At 44.7% G+C, this 22,821-nt stretch overlaps 1 protein-coding gene across 1 annotated transcript in view; it reads right to left on the bottom strand.

Annotated features, from left to right (window-relative positions):
* Positions 1–1,658: 1,658 nt before the first annotated feature.
* IL1RL1 (interleukin 1 receptor like 1) overlaps positions 1,659–22,821 on the bottom strand; it is a 30,184-nt gene continuing 9,021 nt past the window's right edge. The window contains exons 3-11 of the mRNA XM_024204216.2: positions 22,581–22,779; positions 22,094–22,268; positions 21,836–22,004; positions 16,875–16,946; positions 15,860–15,992; positions 15,614–15,771; positions 6,662–6,805; positions 4,700–4,858; positions 1,659–2,005 (exon numbers count right to left, since the gene is read on the bottom strand). Coding sequence (XP_024059984.2) covers positions 1,659–2,005; positions 4,700–4,858; positions 6,662–6,805; positions 15,614–15,771; positions 15,860–15,992; positions 16,875–16,946; positions 21,836–22,004; positions 22,094–22,268; positions 22,581–22,779 — 1,556 coding nt within the window. The remainder of the gene's footprint in view (positions 2,006–4,699; positions 4,859–6,661; positions 6,806–15,613; positions 15,772–15,859; positions 15,993–16,874; positions 16,947–21,835; positions 22,005–22,093; positions 22,269–22,580; positions 22,780–22,821) is intronic.

Consider the following 22,821-nt stretch of genomic DNA (forward strand, 5'->3'; position numbering starts at 1 on the left):
TACACTGGAGTGATATTTTCATTTCTTTTTTGACATTACAGAGATAATAAATTCACTTCCTATATAAAGAATGTATTTTTATTCACATTTCAAATTTTTTATTCCAAGTATTCAAAAATACATAAGCAGCAGCATCTAAAGCATTTCTTAATTATTACTAGTATGTTGATATAATTTTATTTATAATGGCATCTCATTGTGTTATAGGAGCCTCCCAAAACCAGAAGAGTCCCAGTCCCTGAGCTGAAGAGCTTACAAACTAAGCCTCTGATCCTGCTATCAGATACAAGTCAATGTAGCGCCACAAAGATAGTAGAACCTAGAATTAGAACCAGTATTAGATATGATATAGTGAGATAAGACAAGAAGGAGCATTTAGGGGATGAAGATTAGAGGGACCACCAGTTAGACCACATGATTACTTCACAAAATGATGGAGTAAGGAAGAGGATTTTAGTTTGTTGCCATTCTTTTAAATTTTATGTAGAGTAAGAAGGATCTATATCAGGGGTCTCAAACACGCGGCCCTCGGGGTGATTTTCTGCGGCCCGCGAGCCTCTCGCAGCCCCCCTGCCCTCCCCCAGTGTTTACCAGAGCGGCTCCGGCCGGACATGCACCGGGAGCAGGGCAGGCTCCGTGCCTGCCTGCTCTGCCCTGCTCCGGGAAGAGGCTGGAACATGGGGAAGGGGGGGCGGAGGGGCTGTGTGTGGCTGTTGCTTCAGACAGCGCCCCCAGCAGCTCCAATTGGCTGGGAACGGGGAACCGCGGCCAATGGGAGCTGCTGGTGGCGGTGCCTGAAGCAACACACAGCCCCTCTGCCCCCCCCTTCCAGCCTCTTCCCGGAGCGGGGTGGGGGCAGGGGCAGGGCAGACAGGCAGGTAGGGAGGGAGCCTGCCCTGCCCCCGGTACGCGCCGGACCAGATCCTGCCCCCCGAAGCCCTCCTGCAGCCGAACCCCCTGCCCTGAGCCCCCTGCTGCACCCTGCACCCCGACCCCCTGCCATACCCTGCATCCCTCCTGCACCCCGACCCCCTGCCTCACCCCACACCCCTCCTGCATCCCAACCCACTGCCGTACCCTGACCTCTGCCCTGAGCCCCCTGCCGCACCCTGCACCTCACCCCCTGCCCTGAACCCCCTGCCGCACCCCGCACTCCTCTTGCACCCCAACCCACTGCCCTGATCCCCCTGCTGCACCCTGCACCCCTCTCGCACCCCAACCCCCTGCCCTGAGTTCCCTGCCGCACCCTGCACCCTGACCCCTTGCTGTACCCCTCACCCCTCCTGCACCCAACACCCCAACTCCCTGCCCTGAGCCCCCACCACACCCCACACCTCTCCTGCCCCCCCCGGGGGCAGGGAGGGGGCAGAGTTGGGGTGGGGATTTCGGGGAAGGGGTTGGAATGGGGGCAGGGAAGGGGTGGGAAGTGGCGGGGTAGGGGTGGGGCCTCATGGAAGGGGTGGAGTGGGGCGGGGCCGAGGGCGGCAGGGGTGGGAGGTGTTAGTAATGCGGCCCTCGGGCCAATGTACTAGTCCTCATGTGGCCCTCATGGTCATTTGAGTTTGAGACCCCCGATCTATATCCTGATATTTACAGAAAGCAAACCAGAGCAGACAATTCAAACAGACAAAGTAACAGTGTTTAAGAAAACTACCTATTTACACTGCATGGTTGAGTTGTGAAGGCTTGTGTCTCAGTGGCATATGGTACCTCACAAGTTTCCAGAATTTAGAGTTGGATGCATGTGGGCATTCTTTGTGCTTCTCTTTCCATTTTATGGTACCTTGCTGCTTGATGATGTACCTGAGGGATTCTTGCAAGCCCGCATAGTTCCCAATTGTCTCCATTTCAAGGAGGATCACCTTTATGTTGTTCTGAATGAGGACACTGTATAAGGCAATCTGATGTTCATAACCAATTTCCTCACACTGAATTAGCTGTGGTGTTAGAATGATTATCAGTCTCCTGCTCTTCTGTATTCTCATTTCTAATGCATTGGCTGCATCTAATAATGTGCAAAAAAAAAAAATCACAAGATTGTGAGATTTCTTTTACAGACTCCTCTCTCCGCTCAATATATATTTTCACTGAAAATAACCTCTGTCTCACTTTAATCTGAATTAGTCTCTCATTATGAATAGAAGCTGAAAAACATACAGTAATCAAGGGTTTTATTTCAAATGCTCTCTTTATTTGAAACCTTCATACACTGAGGATTCTTAACTACTGGTGCCCACTATTTAGAGGGCATTTCTAATTTTGGTGCTTTACATAGTTTTGAAAAGCTAAGGTAAAATTCAATGGATAATTGAGAATTATATCAGAGGTTCTCAAACTGATTCTCATGGAGAACTGGCTGGCTATATGCAGCTCTGAACTGCATAATCAGCTTCTCACATATTTCTTTTCGGGAATGCAGACATATGGTACAGTCAGATTAATAGGCTCTCACTCCTTTGCTACTCACTCCTGGGATTCTGGGAATGATACAAGGATGTTGCAGCATTGGATATGTGATCCATATCATACCAGTCATTTCTATGCAGAACTCTCCACAATCTATGGGAAATTCTGTTTAAAAATAGATGGAACAATATGATCCAGTTTTATGAAGAAAGAAAAAAAATTGGTAAATGATCCAGTACACACACATAGAGCCATACTTTGCTCCTAATCTGTGTGTGTAATTTCAGTAGAAGTTGTGTACAGAGTTCAAGGACATGGTGTGGGCTTTTGTGAATATTATCAGAATTGGGCTGACAAAATGAACACAGACAAATCCATATTAGTGCAAGAAGCATGCTGTCTAGTCTACAAACATATGCAAATCCTAAGGAGACATGCAATAGCTGTGTTTTTTATTAACAAAATCACAGCTAAACTACTGTAGATCTGAGAGCTGAAATTTCATTTTGGAACATAGGATTTGTCAAACCAGATCTGACCATTGATTCACAAAGTCCAGGATCCTGTTATTATCAGAGATCAATATTTGACATTTCACAGGAAGACAATATTCCCCTGTCATCGGCTGGGGTCATCCATGTGTGCCCTCAGCTGGCCGAATATGGACCTATTGGTCCAGTCATGACTATACTTCTCTTCAAGTTCTCTTCAATTACTGCACAGAAACCTTTTTTCTGTTAAATAACCCCACTGCTGGTTTATTTATTAACATTAGAGATAACTCAATCCATCATCTTTAAAGCAGACCTTTGTCATCTCCTACTTCTCCACACCTACTTCTTCAGCCACTCAATTACCTTTTCTGGGATGCAGTCCTCAGTTTCCTTCCCAACAGTCAACTGGAAATAATGTTCTCCAATCACAGGAGAGGTGTACTCTTTTTTCCCCCCCACTATTTGAATCTCTGCCCTCTCTGGGCCTACCTTCTTTCCTGAAGGGTTTTCAAACAGCTCCCCACTGTTCTTTTTCTGGCCCCTTCTTGGAGTTCATCTTTCCATACAGCCTTTTAAAAGGGGCCAGACACCCTGTGGCACTCCCTATGCATTTGACCAATTATTCAACAGTATACTGTACTTGGATAAATAATTTCTTCTCCATACCTACAGAAAATGCCTTATAGAGTGCGATTTTATTGCCCTTATTTTATCAATCATATCTGTCTAAGATTACCAGCCAACAATTATCCAATCCTTGTTTTAAATCTAGTCATGGCATTTGACTTTTCCTATGCAACTGTATTTCAGTGATAGAGAGTGCCAATGAGGAAGGGATTGAAATCAACTGGAGTCTTACCTCAAAGTTTTCCAAAGACTAGTGATTACATCAGTCCTTTATTACATGGCCAATGAGTATTTGATTAGTGATTGATAGCCAGATCCTGCTACCCTACTCATGCAAGTTATCCCTCAGGAAACATCAGTGTGCATACAATTATGAGAAAGAGCAGCAGGATTGAATCCTAAACTGTTAGTCTGTGATTTTTCCCTTTTCGGTTTCTTGTAAAGCTGCTCACATTGGATTTAGCTGTGGCTTTGCCACAAGTCCTGAGTCTGCTTGTGAGGCACTGTCCCACAAGCAGACCATGAACCAGATTGTGCCTTTGAGTATTTCTACACTAGAGCTGGTGGTATAATTTCTGGTTTGGCTGACAAACCCGCACAAGCTGTGAGTGAGCTAGAGTGCTAAAAATAGAAGTGTAGCTGCTGTGGTATGAGCACCAGGAGAGGTTAGCCAACACAAGTACAATCCCATCCGAGACCCCAGGTATGCACTCTAGGCAGCTCATCCTGCCACCTGTGCAGCCATGGCTACACTGTTATTTTTAGCACGCTAGCTCAATCAGAACTAGTGTGAGTATGTCTGCCCAAACTGGAATTATACCTCTAGCTCCAATGTAGACACACCTAAAAGAGTCAAAATCTAGTTCATGGTTCCCCGTTTCTTCAGAAAGGTGGTAAATAATTTGTGCCTCTAATCTGCAGATTACTGTCCCTGGCACACCAGCCAGCAAAAGCTACATCCTGCGGCTCTGCCCATGTGCTCCTCACCCACCTGTGCAGAGGGAGAGTAGCAGCTCCACAGAGGCTACTCTCACACACTGCTGCCCACGATGTGAGTAACCTGCATAAGAACATAAAGAGACTCCTTACTCCCCAGTGTGGGCTAATAGCTAGGATCACAAACCGCCCCCAAACCACAAGTCATTCACCGCAAAATGGCTTTTGATCCTTACCTTCCCCAGGCAACATGTCTCGCCCATAAATACACAGTTTATATCCGTGTTTATTTTCTAGAACATCTGGCAAAATCTGGTGAACAAAATATTCCACAAAATTAGCTTCATTAGTGCGATTTTTGGGATAGATAACATATGCATCGTATATCTTCCCATCTGCAAGTTGAAACAAGGGGAAAGCACATTGCTGTTAGTGTGGATGAAAAGTAGTTATTTCAAGAGTTAGAAAAGAAAAAGAATCTTTTGAAATAGATTTAATTAGACCTTTCTGTTAAGCAGAAGCTTGTAAATCAACATATGGATATTTGTAAACTAAAAAAAATGTGCAGCAATATCATTGGTGTTTTACCATTATGGGTGTCATGATTTAGGCCCTGGTCCTGCAAACACTGACGCACATGTGGAAATTTACAGCGCAAAAGACTGTCTCCCTAAATTCAACAATCCAGACTAGTCATATAGTAAGAATTAAACAAACCAACACATGTCAGCATGAATCCAATATAATTTTCTGCATTTGTTCCTTTGGTGGCATCATAAGCCAGTAACATCCTTTGACATGCTGGGACCAACAGTACATTTGAAGTCTTTCTGCTTGTGGAAATTACCCCTCACTCCCATGATACCTCATGTATCTGTGTGAAGGTCCTGTTCACTCAAGATATGGTGTCGCAAACACAGCCAAGGCCTACTTCAAATTCTCCATTGTCTCTGTTATGCCAAGGGTGACTAGATGTCCTGATTTTATAGGGACAGTCCCGATTTTGGGGTCTTTTTCTTAGATGGGATCCTATTACCCCCCACCCCCTGTCCCGATTTTTCACACTTGCTGTCTGGTCACCCTAGTTATGCCCTTCATCTCCTTCAAACATCTCTCCCTTCATCTCCTTCTCCCCTCTAATCTTAGTCATGTTTGGTTTGTTGCCATCTCCTCAATCTGTCATCTACTTCCTCTCCTGGACTGGTCTTTCCTCCTTTGACTTCCTCCTAAACAGGGACTCTGTTTCCTCCATTTTCTTTTTTCCATTTTTAAGTCTCCCACCTGTATTTAACTGTAAATGTACTTAATGAACTCTGTATAGTGCTTTGGGATATAAAGGAAAGTGTCAAGCAAAAGAAAAGTGAATTGCCTTAAATAAAATAAAATTAGATAGAAAAGAAGGTGCATGAAATAAATGAAGACTTGCCAGAATTAACTCAGTGCATATTAACAGGTTGGTTTTACACAAATTTTCATTATGTTTTGCCATAGAGCAGCAATGACTATATCCTGAAGTTCTTCACTTACATTGCCTGTTAAATAAAAAGTGCTTTCTCAAAGGAACCTTTTAAAAACCAGTTACCTGTCTATTATTTATGTATATATTTTTGCTTTGATTTATAAAAGCTGTTCTTCTATTAACAGGTGCCCATTGTATGCTCTGGGCACGCTTACAACAATTAATATTGATAGTCTTATTTATCATATTTGCACTGTCCCTCTAGAGTATTAAACAAGGATTTTCTTTGGGTTGAAATGCTTTTTTTCATACTACACTAATAGTACTTACACAGAGCCCATGAGAACAAAGGGCTTTACACAGGGACTGCAGATGGTTAGGGAGCCTATCTAAATCTAACTGACCTCGATGTAGTATTTGTACATCAAAATACACCCCCCATACTAAATTTAGGAAACAGCCTTCATATTTTATAAAGGGCCTGGTTCTCTACTGCCTTGCCAATTAGATGGCCTTTCACACTTGTGCAAAGTGAGCATGCAACACTGTGAGATCAGAATGTTACCACTTTACCCTTATGTTGCCTGGGTATAAATGACTTCACAAGGAGTAACGGAGTGGAGAATCAGGCCCAAAGTATATGGGATGCAATAAACAGTTATGCAATTAAGCCATTTCAGAGCAATTTACCTCTTCTGCTTCCCCCTTCCCCCTTATCTTTTGCATAATTCTTACTCACCATCCTGGGTTTTGTAGGGTTTACATATTTGCTGACACAGTAGGACAATATCAATTCGGAAAAACTGGTAAAGTATGAGCAAGAGGGCTATTATACTTAACAAAACAAGAATCCCTATTGTTGTGTAGGTGCTGTGATTATCTCCTGCCAAGAAAAGAAAAAAGACAGTATTAGTATTAAAGATGCTAGTAGCTGGGCCCTGTCCTCTGCCTCTCACACAGACCCTGGATAGGATGTTAAGGAGTAAAGGGATTAAAAGAACCTCCCCCAGTGAGTGGTAGCTGATGCGTCCAGAAGACCCCACCTTCAGCTCCATTCCTGGAGGTTATGTCAGGGACTGTGTGGTGGGAGTATTATAGTCACTGCATTGAGGGGGCTCCCCACACTGGCCTGCCTCCCATATGCCATTTCAAGGCTGGGTGAGGTTTATAAGCTTTTATCTCCAAGGTATAAAGCAGCTACCATACTAAGAAGGCCCCCAACATTTGCCCTTTCCCATCAGAGGTGAGATCGGGGGTGGAGTGATTGTAGCTGCTTTGCAGAGAGGACCTCACCATCAGCCGCATCCCCCTCAGTTGACATCAGGGGACATGGAGTGGGGAGTGTGGGATGAGGAGACAGCAGCTGTGCTAAGAGAGATCCTGCCTTAGATTAATGTATTTTTTGCTATATCTCCCCTCAATACAAGCAGAATAACAATGCTGAGCTGCATCTAGCAGGGGTTCTCAAACTTCATTGCACCGCGACCCCCTTCTGACAACAAAAATTACTACACAACCCTGGAGGGGGACTGAAGCCTGAGCCTGCCCGAGCCTCACCGTCCTAGGTGGGGAGGGGACCAATGCCAAAGCCCTAGGGCTTCAGCCCCAGGCAAGGGGCCTGTAACCTGAGCCCCACAGGACTGAAGCCCTTGGGTTTGGCTTCAGCTGCGGGCCCCAACAAGTCTAATGCCAGCCCTGGCGACCCCATTAAAAAGGAGTAGGGTTGCCAACCCTCCAGGATTGTCCTGGAGTCTCCAGGAATTAAAGATTAATCTTTAGTTAAAGATAATGTCATGTGATGAAACCTCCAGTAATTCATCCAACCAAACTTAGCAACCCTAAAACGCGGTCACAATCCAGTGTGGGGTCCCGACCCACAGTTTGAGAACCACTGATCTATACACTCCATGAATCTGAAGAAGTGAGGTTTTTTTACCCACAAAAGCTTATGCCCAAATAAATCTGTTAGTTTTTGTTTATAGAATTTAAACTATTTTCTTGCTTTCTCTTTCATGAGCCTATGCTCTTCTGTTACATTTTAAGCTATAGACAAGGCAAATTTTAGTAGAACATCTTAGCCTTCTCCAAGGACATTGAGCCATAACTTTGATCCTAAGTCTTTCCAATCTTAGGCAGCATTCTGATTGCACTGAAAAAGGAGTGCTAGCTCAGTAAAGATTGAAGATTTGGCCCTTGGTATACAAGTTGCCAGCACAGATATATTTCTGCCAAAATAATAATAATAAAACAGACAGAAATTGTTAAACCACTTTCTAGTTCCAAATATTTAAAATAGTTTCCAATGCTATTTATGATCCACCATTTTTCATTATAACAAACATTCACTGGCTAATTTATATCGCTGTCAAGTTTTGTTTGTACTTAAATCTAATATCTTCATGCAGCAAATTGACCACGTTGTATCTAGCCAGTACTAAGTACCTGATTCTTCAAGAAACGTTGCACAGAGCGAGCGCCACAGCAGTCAATGGGGCTCCATGTGGGCACAGGGATCCATCCACCTGGCGCCATTGGGAGGACTGAGGCTTAGGGATTCACTTTCACCCCACCAGTCTCATGTACATTTTAAAAAATGATGGAAGAAACACTGTCATTTCCGAGGGCACAGTTACAGTTATAGTGTGTTTTGGGGGAGCAAATCTAGCCCCCCGGTTCATGTAGCAGAACTGGATGTACCTCATCTGCATGTCATGGAGCCCTAGCTCTACGGCAGTGCATAGGGGTGGTAGGTAGGAGAAAAATATAGGTCGGCTTTCCCATCCTACTTGCCACCCAGGGATTTGAAGGGATCTTGAGAATAAATATCTGGCACAGACTGATACAGCAATTAGGCTGACGTAGCCTTCCTGGAGCAGCTCCTCAGCCTGGAGCAGATTTGGTAGGCCGCTGGATCTGGATTTGGCTCTGAATTAATTAGCTAAAAATAAACATTTGAAATGGAAGAGCTTGTTTTATTCCTATTTACAGTTTCATGGTTTCTTCAGAAGAACGTGAGCCAGAGAAAGACAATGCACTAAGGGGCCATTTAGAGCAGGAAAGCAACCTAAAAGCATGAGCCCCTGAGAAAAACCATTCAAAAGCCAGAAAAATAAAGGGGCTGAAAGTACGTCATCCTTTGTCCCTATAAGGCTGGGATTTAGAGAAATCTGACATGGATTCTACACTCTTGATTTTGTTTTTAAGATTCCTACTGGGTACAAGGGACATGAAACAATCAGGCATCTAATGGCAACGATCCTTCTCATTAGTCAACAACAATACATAAAGATATCATATAAACAATATTATATACAAATATAAAGACTGTTCTGCCCTGAAGTCTAAATGTCTAAAAGACAGCTAATAAAAAAATTGGGCCCTAGCATCCCAGTTCAGCAAATACAGGGGCCTTATAAAGAGCTGTTGACATCTGTATTTGTGCTGGATACACAAGGACTGTTAAAAAGGTCATAAACTTCCTGTGTTTATGAAGTATACGTATCAGACAAATCTCCACATTGGGCTTCCTGGAACTATGGGTTCAATTCTCAACAGGGCTGATTCAGCTGATTCTTGTCCTTGTGGGAGAGAGAAACTGAGTTACGTGCAATTTCTGGGCAGGGTACTTGTGAAGACCTTGTACAAGACTATTTAGGTGTTTCTCATTACTGAATTATTACTTTACTTCATCCTGCTAAAAACAGCACATTAATAGGTTTTTGTTGTTGTTGGGCTTTTTTAAGTAACAGCTAAAAGCTGTGGGAACGTGGCATTGCTGTCTCTTTACAAAACAACACTAGGAGACAGGAGGTGATAAGAAGATAGATCAGGGGACTGGAGAGGGACAGCATAATGGAAACCAGCCAGAAGTTATTTTATAACGGCTTTTGCCTCAAAATTAGAAAGAGATCCAAGTAGCAAAGTTTGGATCCATGTCTGCAATTCACTTCCAAATCTATCTTCCAGAGATAAACCTGAGTGCCAGATTCAGTCCTGAACTTTCCCAAGAATTTGAGAAAAAATGAAGCTGGTGTTCTGGAAGTAGGCCCACTTCCACTCAGCATGATTTTGGTGTCTACAGAAGTAAATATTTTCTATAGCAGAGAGTGCACAGGGGAAAAGATTTTTTTTCCACATTATGGGCCTGTCTGTGAATGAGGATAAGAAGACACCAGATCAAGATGAAGGGAGAAATGGAAGATATCACTGAGGGCTGTCTATGACGGTAAAGCCAGAAATGTCCGGGGTTGAACATCTCTGAATGGGCGTGAGGGACAGAGAGATGCCAGAGGCAACCAGTCTGTGAAGAGACAGGGCATTCAGGTATTCAGGCACCCAGTCTGCAAACAGGAAGAGAGACTGAGATTGGCCTAACTGTGGAAGAGGAGCAGGAAAAGGGGATTAAGAGATGTGAGGAATAACCTACCATTGTAGGTGCTCAGAGACCAACACTCCATAAACAGACATATAGACCAGATAAAACATGTCTGTGAATTGACCTCAGAGGACATCAGAGATGGCTTGTCTGGGAATGGGGAGAACATAAGAACGGCCACACTAGGTCAGATCAATCGTCTAGCCCAGTATCCCGTCTTCCGACAGTGGCTAATGCCAGATGCTTCAAAGGGAATGAACAGAACCTTGCAATCACTGAGTGATCCAACCCCTGTCATCCACTCCCAGCTTCTGACAGTCAGATACTGCCAGAGGGAATCCTGAGGATGTGGTGATTGCCCTGTCTGGGACAAAGGAGAGGAAGATGGGAGCATCTGGAGGCAGTGGAGCAGCCTGTTGTTCCTGTGAAAAGGGGTCAGGAGACATCAGGAACGTCTTTTTCATAACCTGGGCTTGAGAGAGGAGGAATCAGAAGATATCAGGGACAAACCGTGAATGTGGAGTATGGAATGAGACTTGGTGTTGTAGTAGAAGTGTTTGGGCCTGTTGATTGCATGAGAAAGGAGTCTGGTGTTTGTGGGGTAAAGGAAGTAGGAGAGAGTGGGATGGAGGAAGGGAGCAATATTCTCGTGGGAGAAAGAACAGTGTGTATGGGGTGGATTAGAGATAGTGATGGAAGGGGAAGGCTAGCTTGGGAGGAAGAGTCACTTAGAGGAGTAGTAGTGGTAGAAGATACAGTGTACGCTGGAAGAGCCATACCACATAAGTAGAGGCAGATGGTGGTGAAGGCGGGGGGAGGAGGGTAGAGGAGTAGGAGGCAGAGAGGTGGTTGAAGGGACTCAAGATTCCCAGGAGCTCCTCATTAAAATTCTGGTACTAAAGTGGAAGGGCGGTATGGGCAATTTCCCTGCCACTGAAAGAGTTCACCCCCTTCTGGATACTTCCAAATCATCCCAGACAGAGCTGACTGCATGGTTTTATGTCTGTAGTGTTGTTGTAGCTGTGTTGGTCCCAGGATATTAGAGACAAGGTGGGTGGGGTAATATGTTTTACTGGACCAACTTCTGTGTAAGTTCAAAAGATTGTCTCTCGCACCAACAGAAGTTGGTCACCTTGTCTCTCTTACATGATTGTATGGTATTTGTAATACTATTATGTATAGCACCAGCAGTATGCAAGGATCTTTGGTGACATAAGAGGTGTCTGAAAAGCTGATTTATTGCTTTTGGAAGGCACTGGGTTGCACCATGCCCCGGCCATTAAACAAACTAAAAAAGAAAAATCTTTGGGACAGACACCCCAGACCCTCCTACAATTCTTCACATACACTTCAAATCTACATACATTGTGTATATTCCAAGGGAAGGAAATGCAAACATTTCCACTGAAATGAACTTAATCTAAGCATGTTTGCCAAGAGGTGTCAGCTCCTTCCTTGGCAGTGATAATGAGAAAGCACTTCTGTTTTACCTGGGGGGGGGGGGGCGGCAGCTGGAAGAATAGATTTCCCGATCCCTCCCCACTCCTGTTTGTGAGCACAACCCTAACCCCTTTGTCACCCTTCCACCTGCTAATGCAAATTAAGGGGGACATTGTATTTAAAGATAGTCTCGTAGTTAAGGCAATTGACTGGGACCGAGGAGATCTGGGCTCAGTTCCAGCTCTGCCACAGACTTCCTGTGTGACTTTGGGCAAGTCACTTAATCCCTCTATACCTCAGTTCTCTTTTTGTAAAATAGCACTTCTTTCCATCTTGTTCTCTGAGGCAGGGACTGTTTCTATGTGTTTGTACAGTGCCTAGCACAATGAGGGTCTAATCCTCCACAGAGTCTCTCAGCACTCCTGTGATACAAATAATAATTGTGAAAATGGCAGCACATCACCGGCAGAAGGGGACTGTGCAGATGGGTGGGAAGAGCCACTAACAATGGGGTAGCAGAGGGCACTGGGAGGCCTGCGCAGTGTTGTGGACAGTGGAAGAAAATGGTGAAGGAGGGTGATATTGGATTTGTTTAAAAGTCTGCTTGTTTCAGGAAAAAACAACAAGGGAGACATTTTACATGACTTTTATTGCAAGGTTATAATTCATCTGGTATAAGAAATCCCTACTGTATCAATGATTAGATTTAAATGCCAGCTACTGTCATTTCACCATAAATATTTTTGAGCCATATTAGGAAGGAGGGGAGGCAGCTACAGCAGAGGATAAGCACTCCTGGAGGTGGTACCAGCAGTCAAGACTGACAGAAGTAGGGATCTTGGCGATAGCAGCAATAGACAGAGGGGGACAGACATCACACACACTGGCAGCAGCAAAGTGGGCACATTCAAGAGCCTTTCATGAACTATTATTGATGACCTACGGATAAAAACAAAATAGGATTTGTCTACAGCAAGGACCAGATACTTAATGATTACATTGCCCAGAATTCAGAGAGACAAAAATTGTTCTTACACTGAAAGTCAGATACACAGCTAGTCATTGTTTCCTTCATCCAGCTGTATATGAACCACAACAAGAGACATATATTACCAAACCTATGGTTAGCAACATTACTGCAGGGGCTGCCCCACTGGCTTTACTTTCCTTTGATTGAAGGTACACCCCCACAAGAGTTCAATCCAGTCCATAGCTTAGGAGTGAATTCCTCATTGGCACTAAGCTCACACACAGCAGTATCTCCGAGTAACACTTCCTACCATCTCTGGATGGCTAGGAGATTCCATCCCATCCTGATGGAAGATGGCCTTGCCTCAGTTTCATCACCGTATGTCTTGGCTTCATCACCGTATGTCTTGGACTACCGCAATGCAATATATCTGAGCATGAAGCCATCAGCCCTTTGGAAATGCCAATGACACTGAAGTACATCTCCTCAGCAACATGGGATATTTGAGCATTTCAAACCTGCTTCCCATAGATTATCAAGTCAAGGCCAAGGTCCGATCTCCAAGGCACTCAATGACCTGCGCTTAGCATATCTAAGGGTGTGTCTACACTGCACTCTTCTTCTGGTGGGGTGTAGTGTACATACACGCATAGTCCCCAGAGCACAGCTATAAATAGCAGTGTAGATGGTGAAGCACAGCTTAGGTGAATAAAGACAAACCTGAAGGGTGTGGGTACGTACCTGAATGCATACTCTACACAGCTCTCTACTTGTTCAACCCATGCCTCCCCAGCTACACTGCTATTTTTAGCTGTGTAGTGCCCACTGCCTCCCCACTTCTGGAGCCTTTCTCCAACCCAGGAAAATACTCCAGCAGTGGGTATGGGGTCCAGCAGTGGGGAAAGGCTCCAGCAGTTCCATGCCATGAGGAAAGACTCCAGGCAGCAGGAAAAGTCTCTGACATTGCCCCGCTGCCGGAGCCTTTGCCCCACCACAGGGAAAAACTCTGGCAGCGGGGAAAGGCTCTGGCGGGGGGAGGTGCCTCTCTGCAGTGAAAAGCTCTTGTAGTGCAGAGTTGCTAAAGGCTTTTCCCACTACCTCCGCTCTACCAGAGCCTTTCACTGACATATGTAGCTACACACCAGAGTGTGGACATGGTGTGCTTTTCAATGCGATGTGTAGCTACGCACACTCTACATGTCGCCGCCAGTGATGTCCAATGTAGATGTAGCCTAAAAGACCACCCAAAGCTCTGGACTGGAGACCATAATTAAAAGCTTTGCTCCTCAGGCACAATGGAACTTTCTATTATAAAAGTGAAGCTCACCTGTTCAGGACATAGAACTTTCTTGGGGGTTGGTCTGGGACTGTGGAACAAACTCCACCAGGAGCTAAGGACCATCCCAAACCTCACTACCTTCTGCTCCAAGTGCATGGTGCACTGTTTCAACCTGCCTTCTCTCACATACACATTTAGCAGCATGGACACGAAAATAACAACAACCCCCAAAGTAGCACCCTACAAAAGCAAACCACTGCACACACAATTCTCCCTTGGGGAGAGAATGCAAGTCACATGGCTTAATTCACTTCTGGAAGGTGTGCAGTTACTAGGGTGATGAGGGTGATATAAGAACCTGACTAGAATAGAAGAGAGGGAAAGGGCAGTCCTTTGTCTCTACAAGAACTGGCAACTCAACCTTCAACTTTTTTTTTTCTTAAAGATTTTGTGTTTCCTGACTTTGTCTTGTACGAGCAGCAATAGTTTCTTTTCAAAAAGCGATAGAAAGAGTATTTGAACATTGCTGATAACAGAAACGGAGACTTGTATCAGAGCTATGCCACACACTGATCTATGACTCAGATCTTGATCCTGGGGTCCTTCTGTGGTGAACAGCAGGCTGCAAGGGGCTGTTGTGCTCAGCACATGGGCAAGTGGTTGCTTTGCATAGATTCAAGGAAGGTTAATCTTGCCACAAGGAAAGAGTGATTTGGCAGCGACATTCTCATGAATGCAGAATTGGATCCCCTGCATGTAGGGTGACCAGACAGCAAGTGTGAAAAATCGGGACAGGGGGTGGGGGATAATAGGAGCCTATATAAGAAAAAGACCCAAAAATCGGGATTGTCCCTATAGAACCAGGACATCTGGTCACCATACCTGCATGTCATTTTGAATCTGTCATTTACACTATACATGCAACACTCCACACTTACACTGAGCAGAATTCTGTCCCTCAGAGCAGTGGTTCTCAACCAGGGGTCCAGGGCCCTCTGGGGGGCCGCAAGCAGGTTTCAGGGGGTCCACCAAGCAGGGACAGTGTTAGACTCGCTAGGGTCCAGGGCAGAAAGCCAAAACTCCACTGCATGGGGCTGAAGCCCAGGGCCCTGAGCCCTGCCACCCGGGGCTGAAGCAAAGCCTGAGCAAAGTAGCTTTGTGGGAGGCCTTGTGGCATTGGGCCCCAGGCAATTGCCCTGCTCGTTACCCCCTAATGCCGGCCCTTGCTTTTATATGCAGAAAACCGGTTATTATGACACAACTGGGCCTTGAGAGTTTTTATAGCATGTGGGGGGGGGGGGGGGGCTCAGAAAGAAAAAGGTTGAGAACCCCTGCCTCAGAGCACTAGACTCTGAGGGTGAAATCCTGACCCTAGCAAAGTCAATGGGAATTTTGCCAGGATTTTATCCTAAAGCTTCAAGACCAGATCTCCACAAATCCACCAACAAAACTCTCCATATTATAGTGTGTGTATATATAGTTGTATACTATATATATGTTGTATAGTTTGACAATATGGGGTGGCAGTGGGAGGGATGGTACTTTTTTATTTTACTTTTGCCAGCTGAAACAAACAACCACATGTTTCTGATTCTTCAAACTGTATAAAAATTGAAAGGTACCTTACCCTTACAAGGCACTTTGAGCTGTAATGTCACCGTCAACATTACATGATCTATTTCATTTAGTGCTATACATGTGAAATTCGACAGAAGATCCTCTTCCTTTACTTCCTCAATAGTTAAAATGGACTCTCCATAATATTCCCGATCTCGTCCCATACAACTAGTAGAGAAAGTTGTTACTGTTAGTTGTTAATGGATAGGCACAGCTTGCAAAATATGAAAACTATTTCACATGGTGCTGTGCTTACAATTGATGGTCTTCATGAAACCTTGAAGTATTGAGATATTCAGCTTTGATTCCATTAACCTCCCATGTAACAACGGCTATATTTTGCTTCCCAATCCCCAGAAGGGCTCCACAGCTAATGTTCACAGGAGAACCTAAACAAAAGTCAATGGGATTTTGTAAATAATCCTTGACACAAGCAAAATTCCAAAATAAGAGTTGTACTGACTTGCACCAAAATAATGGAAGATGTGAATTAAAACTGATTTAATTATATCTGTGAAAGTTTGTGTTGGCAAGGCCTAAAATAAGGTTAACAAATCTTATACTTCATGGCATAAACTGGTAATGTGCAAGGGAGAGAGAGGAATTCTAACATTCCTGCAAATAGGGAATGATAGATTCATTATAGCAAAGAGTTTAGAATATTTTATTGCTTTAAGTAAATTAAGTGCTTGCAAAAGGTCTATCTGATGTCCTGGAAAGGTGGACAGAACCCACCTAGAACTAAAGGTCCATCCCCTTAATCAAGGGAGCAGCCACAGGAACTGGGATCAACTAAATCCAGGGGACAAATAGTAAGGGGGGGACAGGAATCGGAGTGTAGATCATAGGTTTAAAACAAGGGAACCAAATGGGGACACTGAGCAGAAAACCCAGACAGAACCCACTGCTCTGCACAAAAGGTGCTAAACTGACAACCCGGGAGAATGAAATCCTTTAGCACAGAAGGCAATACAAGCTATCCTCACACTCTGCCCAATGCACCCAAACTATGATTAGGAAGCAATATGTCTAGTGGTGAGAGGAGAGCTTAGTTTACATGATCTTTCCTTGGCCTCTCTCCTGAGAATGGCCCCAAGAGTGTTAATTAATGCCCAAATAACCCACTAAATGGAAATAACTTTCTGTCACTATGGAAGTCTAGTAACCTCAAGGTGAAGAATTCTATCACTAATTCTGTTATCAATCCCGAGTTAGGCAACCCACTGCGGAACGTAATTTAAAAATGATTAAGATAAGAAGTTGATACATACCAAACTCCACTTGTATTACAGCATTGTCTGCTGGATATTGAATCTGGGGAGGTATAGGTGAAGAAACTTCTTCTGAAATTAAGGCAAAAGGAAAGCAAGTATCAGACAGGCTTACCACATTCTCGTTATAGTTTACTGTGCTAATCTTTTAGCACTGCAGAGGCAGAAATGCAAGCTAACACCAGAACACCAGTGGTCCATATATTTACTAGAATTATCTGACTTTGCTCCCATGACAACATACTTTAGAAAATCTGCATATTTGTATTACGTGCAAAGGTTGTTTATTAATTTTTGTTGCATTTTTACATCAATATTCATAAATAAGGGGAAAGAAGAAAGAGAATCTTTCTAAAGCATCCGATGAAGTGGGCATTCACCCACGAAAGCTTATGCTCCAATACATTTGTTAGTCTTAAAGGTGCCACAGGACTCTCTGTTGCTTTTTACAGATCCAGACTAACATGGCTACCCCTCTGATACTTTCTAAAGCATGTTGCTTTAGCTACTTGATGAAGAAGAAAAATTACTTATGCACCATCATGCTTTCTCACCTGTTTACATTGCTCATTAGTAACATTTAAATCTTTTTTAAAGACAGGATGGGGAATTCCCTCAGGCAGTTGAGCAAGGGACTATTGCCCATCACTTCAGCTTGGTAGACTCCTTTTCCTTGACCTTTTAGCAGTGATGGCACTTTTCCTTTGGGGTAGGTGGCAATTCAGATCTCCAGTAATAATGCTACTGACATATTTATAGGTCCACATTTTCCAGTGTGCAGGCACAACCTGTGCACAGCTGCAAACCCTTGACTCCAGCTTTCACAGAGTCAGAGTTTAAGGCCAAAGATCATCTAGTCTGACCTCCTATATATCACAGGCCACCAACGCCACCCAGCTACCCCTACACCAAGCCCAACAACTAGAATTAGATGAGCACACTAAGGCCTCAAGCAGTGGTGTAGCTACAATGATGCAATGCATGTTGTGCAGTCGTGCTAGGGCCCTTAAGGTTATGGGGGCCCAACCAGCAGAGGCCGCTGTACCTTAGGTACCATTGTAGTTATGCCATAGTCTACACATGGGCAGACTAGGCAGCTGCCTACCAGTTGGTGGGGGCTCTGAGGTGTAGTAAGCAGCCCCTAGCTGAGTCACTAGAGAAGCATTCCCACCTCCTCCCCCTGAGCTCCCCATCCCCAGTGTGGGTAAGACTGCGGCTGCGGCCAGGCTCAGATGCTGAGCAGCTTGGAGCTAATCCTGGTGGCACCGCAAGCACTGCTGAAGCTTCACATTGCACCCAGTCCACACCTGCTGCTCAGTGCCCATCCCCCATAGGGCCTGTTGCCCAGGCAGAGGCCACGGTGGTGGCTACTTCAACAATGAGGAGCTCAACCGGGAAGGTATGGGAGAGTGAACTGGAGGTTGCTGGGGGCCAGGCAGCGGGTGCAGGCTGGGATGGGATGGGGGTGTGGAGGTTCCCACTGCGGCTGAGCTGAGCGGCTCCAGGGCAAGGGTTTCGAGGGACGGGGCACCCCTGCCCCAGGGGTGGAGGCTGGGGAAGGGGTTTCAGGGGGGAGATGAGGAGCGAGCCCTGATCAGAATTAATCGGTTTTCACTGTTAGAATGTGTGTTTCTCCTAACCAGGCTAGATTCACTGGTGCACTCCAGCTCCTGTTCAACATTTTGACAATGGAAACCCATCGTCAAACTGGTTTGACCAGCCAGCTAAACTGGGTTTCTGGAGTGGCCCTAAAGTAGCTGAAGCATACCAGTAAATCTTGCCCTATCGGGGATAGGATCAAACCCTATCTGATTAGTGAGTGTATCTTTGAAGTACGTAGAAGATGTTACAGATATTGGTGGGAGCTGACTTTTTATCTAGGTCAGGTAACACTTCTGTTGTATGGAAGCAGCTAGACCTTAAGGGCCTGACTTAGACAGTAATGGAAAATGGAGTAGGGATCATGAACTTTGAAAAGTGCTGAAGAGGCAGTTATTTTAATACTAGGTTTTGGTTTTCTAACTGAATGGCAGCATGGATCCTGGTGTTTGGTTTCTGGGACACAGAGACCACAAAATTTCCTGAGTGGTCTGTAAATTGGTGATAACTCTTGTTTGCATTTGATGCCCAGCTATGTGATTGGTGAATGCAAAGCAAATGCTATTAGTGTGCAAATTGCCAAGTGTTTCCTTGGCAAAACTGTGGGTTCAGGATTTGGGGCTTAATTCCCCATTGCATTCCTTCCCTTTAACAGCAGTATAACAACTCCATTCCTTTAGTTCCAGTAGAGCTGCACCAACTTGAATCTGGAGTAACACAATATTGACTCAAGCTCTTGGGCTTTTTGACTAACTAGATGCCTGCTTTGGATGTGGTTTGTTAGTTTAAATTTTGGCATATCAAAACTGAGTTATGTGTGGTTTATGTTGATACAATATGTGTATTTATTACTAATGTGGGAAGTCTCAGAATTGTTCTTGCACAGATCTCTGTAGCGGGGTGGACACCCCGCTCCTGCCCGGAGGGGTTAGAACAGCCCAGGAGTGGGCTGCAGCTAGGAAAAGAGAGGCTGATCGGGAAAGCAGACACAGCTGTAGCCAGTGTAATCAGGGCCCAATCATAGCGGTGGGCCAGAAGAGCACACACTCTCTATCTAACCTCTTGAGAGAGAAGGACCTGGCTGTCTGGGAAGCTGAGGAGAGTACCTGAGGTAGAGCAGTGCTGGGGAAGGGCAAAGGGAGCTGGGGAGCTCCAGCCTAGCGAAGCCCCAGGCTGCAGGCCTAGTTAGGGGCCCACAAAGGGTACTAGCAGGGTACCTGAGGTTGAGCAGTGCTGGGGAAGGGCAGAGGGAGCTGGGGAGCTCCAGCCTAATAAAACCCCAGGCTGTAGGCCTTGTTAAGGGCCTATAAACGGGTACTGGGGTTGCAGAGGTGCAGCCCAGAGTAAGCAGAGGCAGCAGGTCCAAATCCCCCTTGCCAATGATGAGTGGTCTTTACAGACTGCAGTCTGCCCCAGTGAGCAGGGGCTAGCTGATGACTGGCAGTAGCCACTGAGGCGAGGTGGGCATAGAGGGTTGGGGGTTCCCCTGGGAGGGGAGACCCAGCAAGGGGGTACTGCTGGGGGCAGAACCCCCAGGAAAAGGGGCACCGGGGTCCGGGGGGGACACGGGGGCCAGTGACAGGTGAGACACCGGTCTGCAGAGGGCGCTCTGGGCTGGAAGAGCTCATTCCCAGAATGACCAGCAGGAGGCGCTGTGCCGGTGAGTCTTCACCTCGCTACAATCTCCCATTAGCCTCTATTTACTGGTAAAATGTTAGGTTTAAAATATGGATGCTGTATCTTATGGTGACATCACACACAAGAACTACCAACATGAGATCATCTCTGCAGGGCTCCTGCACTATAAAATTTTAGCACTGTACTGCCAGTAAGAATTTTGTACAAATGTGTAAATAATGTGTAGATAACTTGCAAAAATGTGTAGACATAGCCTGCATATTGTGTTTGTGTATTTATGGATAAGATGGATATGTTTTGATTTTCCATGAGGGTAAAAGTAAGCAAAATTTTAGATTTCAGAATTAGGAAGGGGTCCCTACTCTATTCTTGCACCAGGACCATCTGGGGCCTTGCTACGCCCTAAAGGATTGTGGGTATGTAGTGAATGTACCTGGAATGGTCCCTCAGAATAGGTGCTAACTACTTATACTAAATAATCTGTTCCACCTTGCATTTTGCTGAAGCTGGGAGTACCTTTCCCAGACCTGAAGAAGAGCTCTGTGTGGCTCAAAAGCTTGTCTCTCTCACCAACAGAAGTTGGTCCAATACAATATATTACCTTATCTACCTCAACTCTCTAAATGATTGTGTGTCATAATCAGAAAATACGAGGAACTGAGGTGCACCGGTGCCAGAAACCCCTGCAGTGGCAGGGAATTAGTTAAGTGAGATATGCCCAGATGATCATAGCAAGTGAACCAGGCCTGGTGCTGGAGAAGGAATATGCCAATTTGTGCTGCCATGCTGACCTGGGGGAAAATTCTTTTCAGACCCTATATATGACAATCAGTTAGACCTTGAGTATGTGAGCAAGACCCACCAGCCAAGCACCGGAGAGAGGAGAGAATGCTTGGTACCATCTCAGAGCACCTATCCTCCCGCTCCAGTGTCCCATCCTCAGCTGTGGCCATCTTTTATGCTTCAGAGGAAGAAGACCCCCCCCCCCACCATGCCACATTCCAATGAGGATCAAAAACAAAACAAATTCAAAACTTCAAATGTGGCTGCAAAATGGAATGGTTGTCCAGTCAGCTCTGTCCTTGACCATGATCACAATGATGGGCCCCCTTGATAAGACAACAATCAAAAGTGTACCCCAAATTCCACTCCTGTCTCATGAGAGGCCCCCACACTTTCAAAATAATGAAGACTCACGCATCTACTAAACTCAAAATGCATCTACAAAACTCAAAACGTTTCCCTCTGTGCATATTCATCACCTCAATCTTGTCTGAGTTGTCTGTCATATACTCACCAAACAGCAAAGGGGACAGAATGGAACCTTGTGGCACTCCACTGAGGGAACCAAGCAAGCAAGTTCTCGCCTCCAGAAATGAGCACAACCAGAATAGCCCCAAGAACAGCAACGTTGTCATCACATCCAACAGCCAGTGTTATCAGAGGCTGCTGCTGGGAGATTTAACGTGGTCAGAAAGCACAATTCAGGGCTAAGGCAGTGTTGGAAGGCAGAGAAATTATTATGAGATAGAGCCCAACCTGGCTCTGTATCTCAACTTTCTCCATCCACAAAAGTCTGTTGTAAGCAGCTGGTCAAAAGCTTCATCATCAAGGAGCAACGAATTAGTGGATAACCTTCTTCTCTCTAATTATACACATAATTCACTTTGTAGCAAGGCAGGTAGTGATCCTTATCTTATTAAGGAGCAATATGAACATCTTACCTTTAACTATAAAGGGTCTTGTCGCCGATACATTATATACATTTCCACTGTGTATACAGGTAAAATAGCAAGTATAATGTCCTTCGTCAGTTTTTTGTGGACGTTTAATAAAAAGATACCTCTCTCCCATTGAATATTTTTCACGTGGTCCTTGGAGAGGTTTGCAGTCCTGAAAAATAAGACACTTTCGTCATTTGGCTATACGTAACTTAGAATAATAATCTGATTTTCATTGATGTGGTTAGTGTTTTTATTTACCTTATACCACTTGACAATAGTAGCCTTCTCATAATTGTCAATCGTAGGGCAAACAATTCTTCCAGAAGTTAATGTTCCGGTGTCATTTGGATAACGTATCTGACTTGGGAAACAAATACCTTGTTTGTGTAGATACACCATCACACTCACAGTGGACTGTTTTGTATAATTAGAACTTTAAAAAAAATAAAATAAAAACAGATCAGACACAGAGGGCTGTGGAATATTTCTAAGGATTAGCTAGAAATAACCTACAATTTCTACGGAATGTTATTTTTGCTTTATACATATGCACATGATACTATATTTCTCTTGCAGTTAGATGTTGGGAAAATGACCACATAAAAATAGCAATTGGTGTATATAAAAGATTCAGGGATTCAGCTGGATACCATGAAAATAAGTGAGATTATACAGTTTGGGATTATAACTATCCATCTATGCTTATTATAGCCTTAAAACTTGCATTTTTCAATGTTCTGCTTACTAGTGTGTAACACAAGTGTAGTTTCCCGAGTCCTCTTTTGATGTTGGCAGAAACCAAAGAAATCGACCAGAGGAATGTATCCGTCCACCCTCTTCTGCAGGAATGAGCTGGTTAGTTTGTGTGTGATACCATTTGACAGTCCTATTTTGACAGTTTTGGGGACACTTTACAACCAAAGCCTCGTCTTCCATTGCATGAACTGGAAAAGAAGAAAATAAAAAGTTCCCAATGCTGGCTGGAG

Source organism: Terrapene carolina, unplaced genomic scaffold, assembly GCF_002925995.2.
Source record: "Terrapene carolina triunguis isolate 2854851 unplaced genomic scaffold, T_m_triunguis-2.0 Scaffold21, whole genome shotgun sequence".
Classification (NCBI taxonomy): domain Eukaryota; kingdom Metazoa; phylum Chordata; order Testudines; family Emydidae; genus Terrapene; species Terrapene triunguis.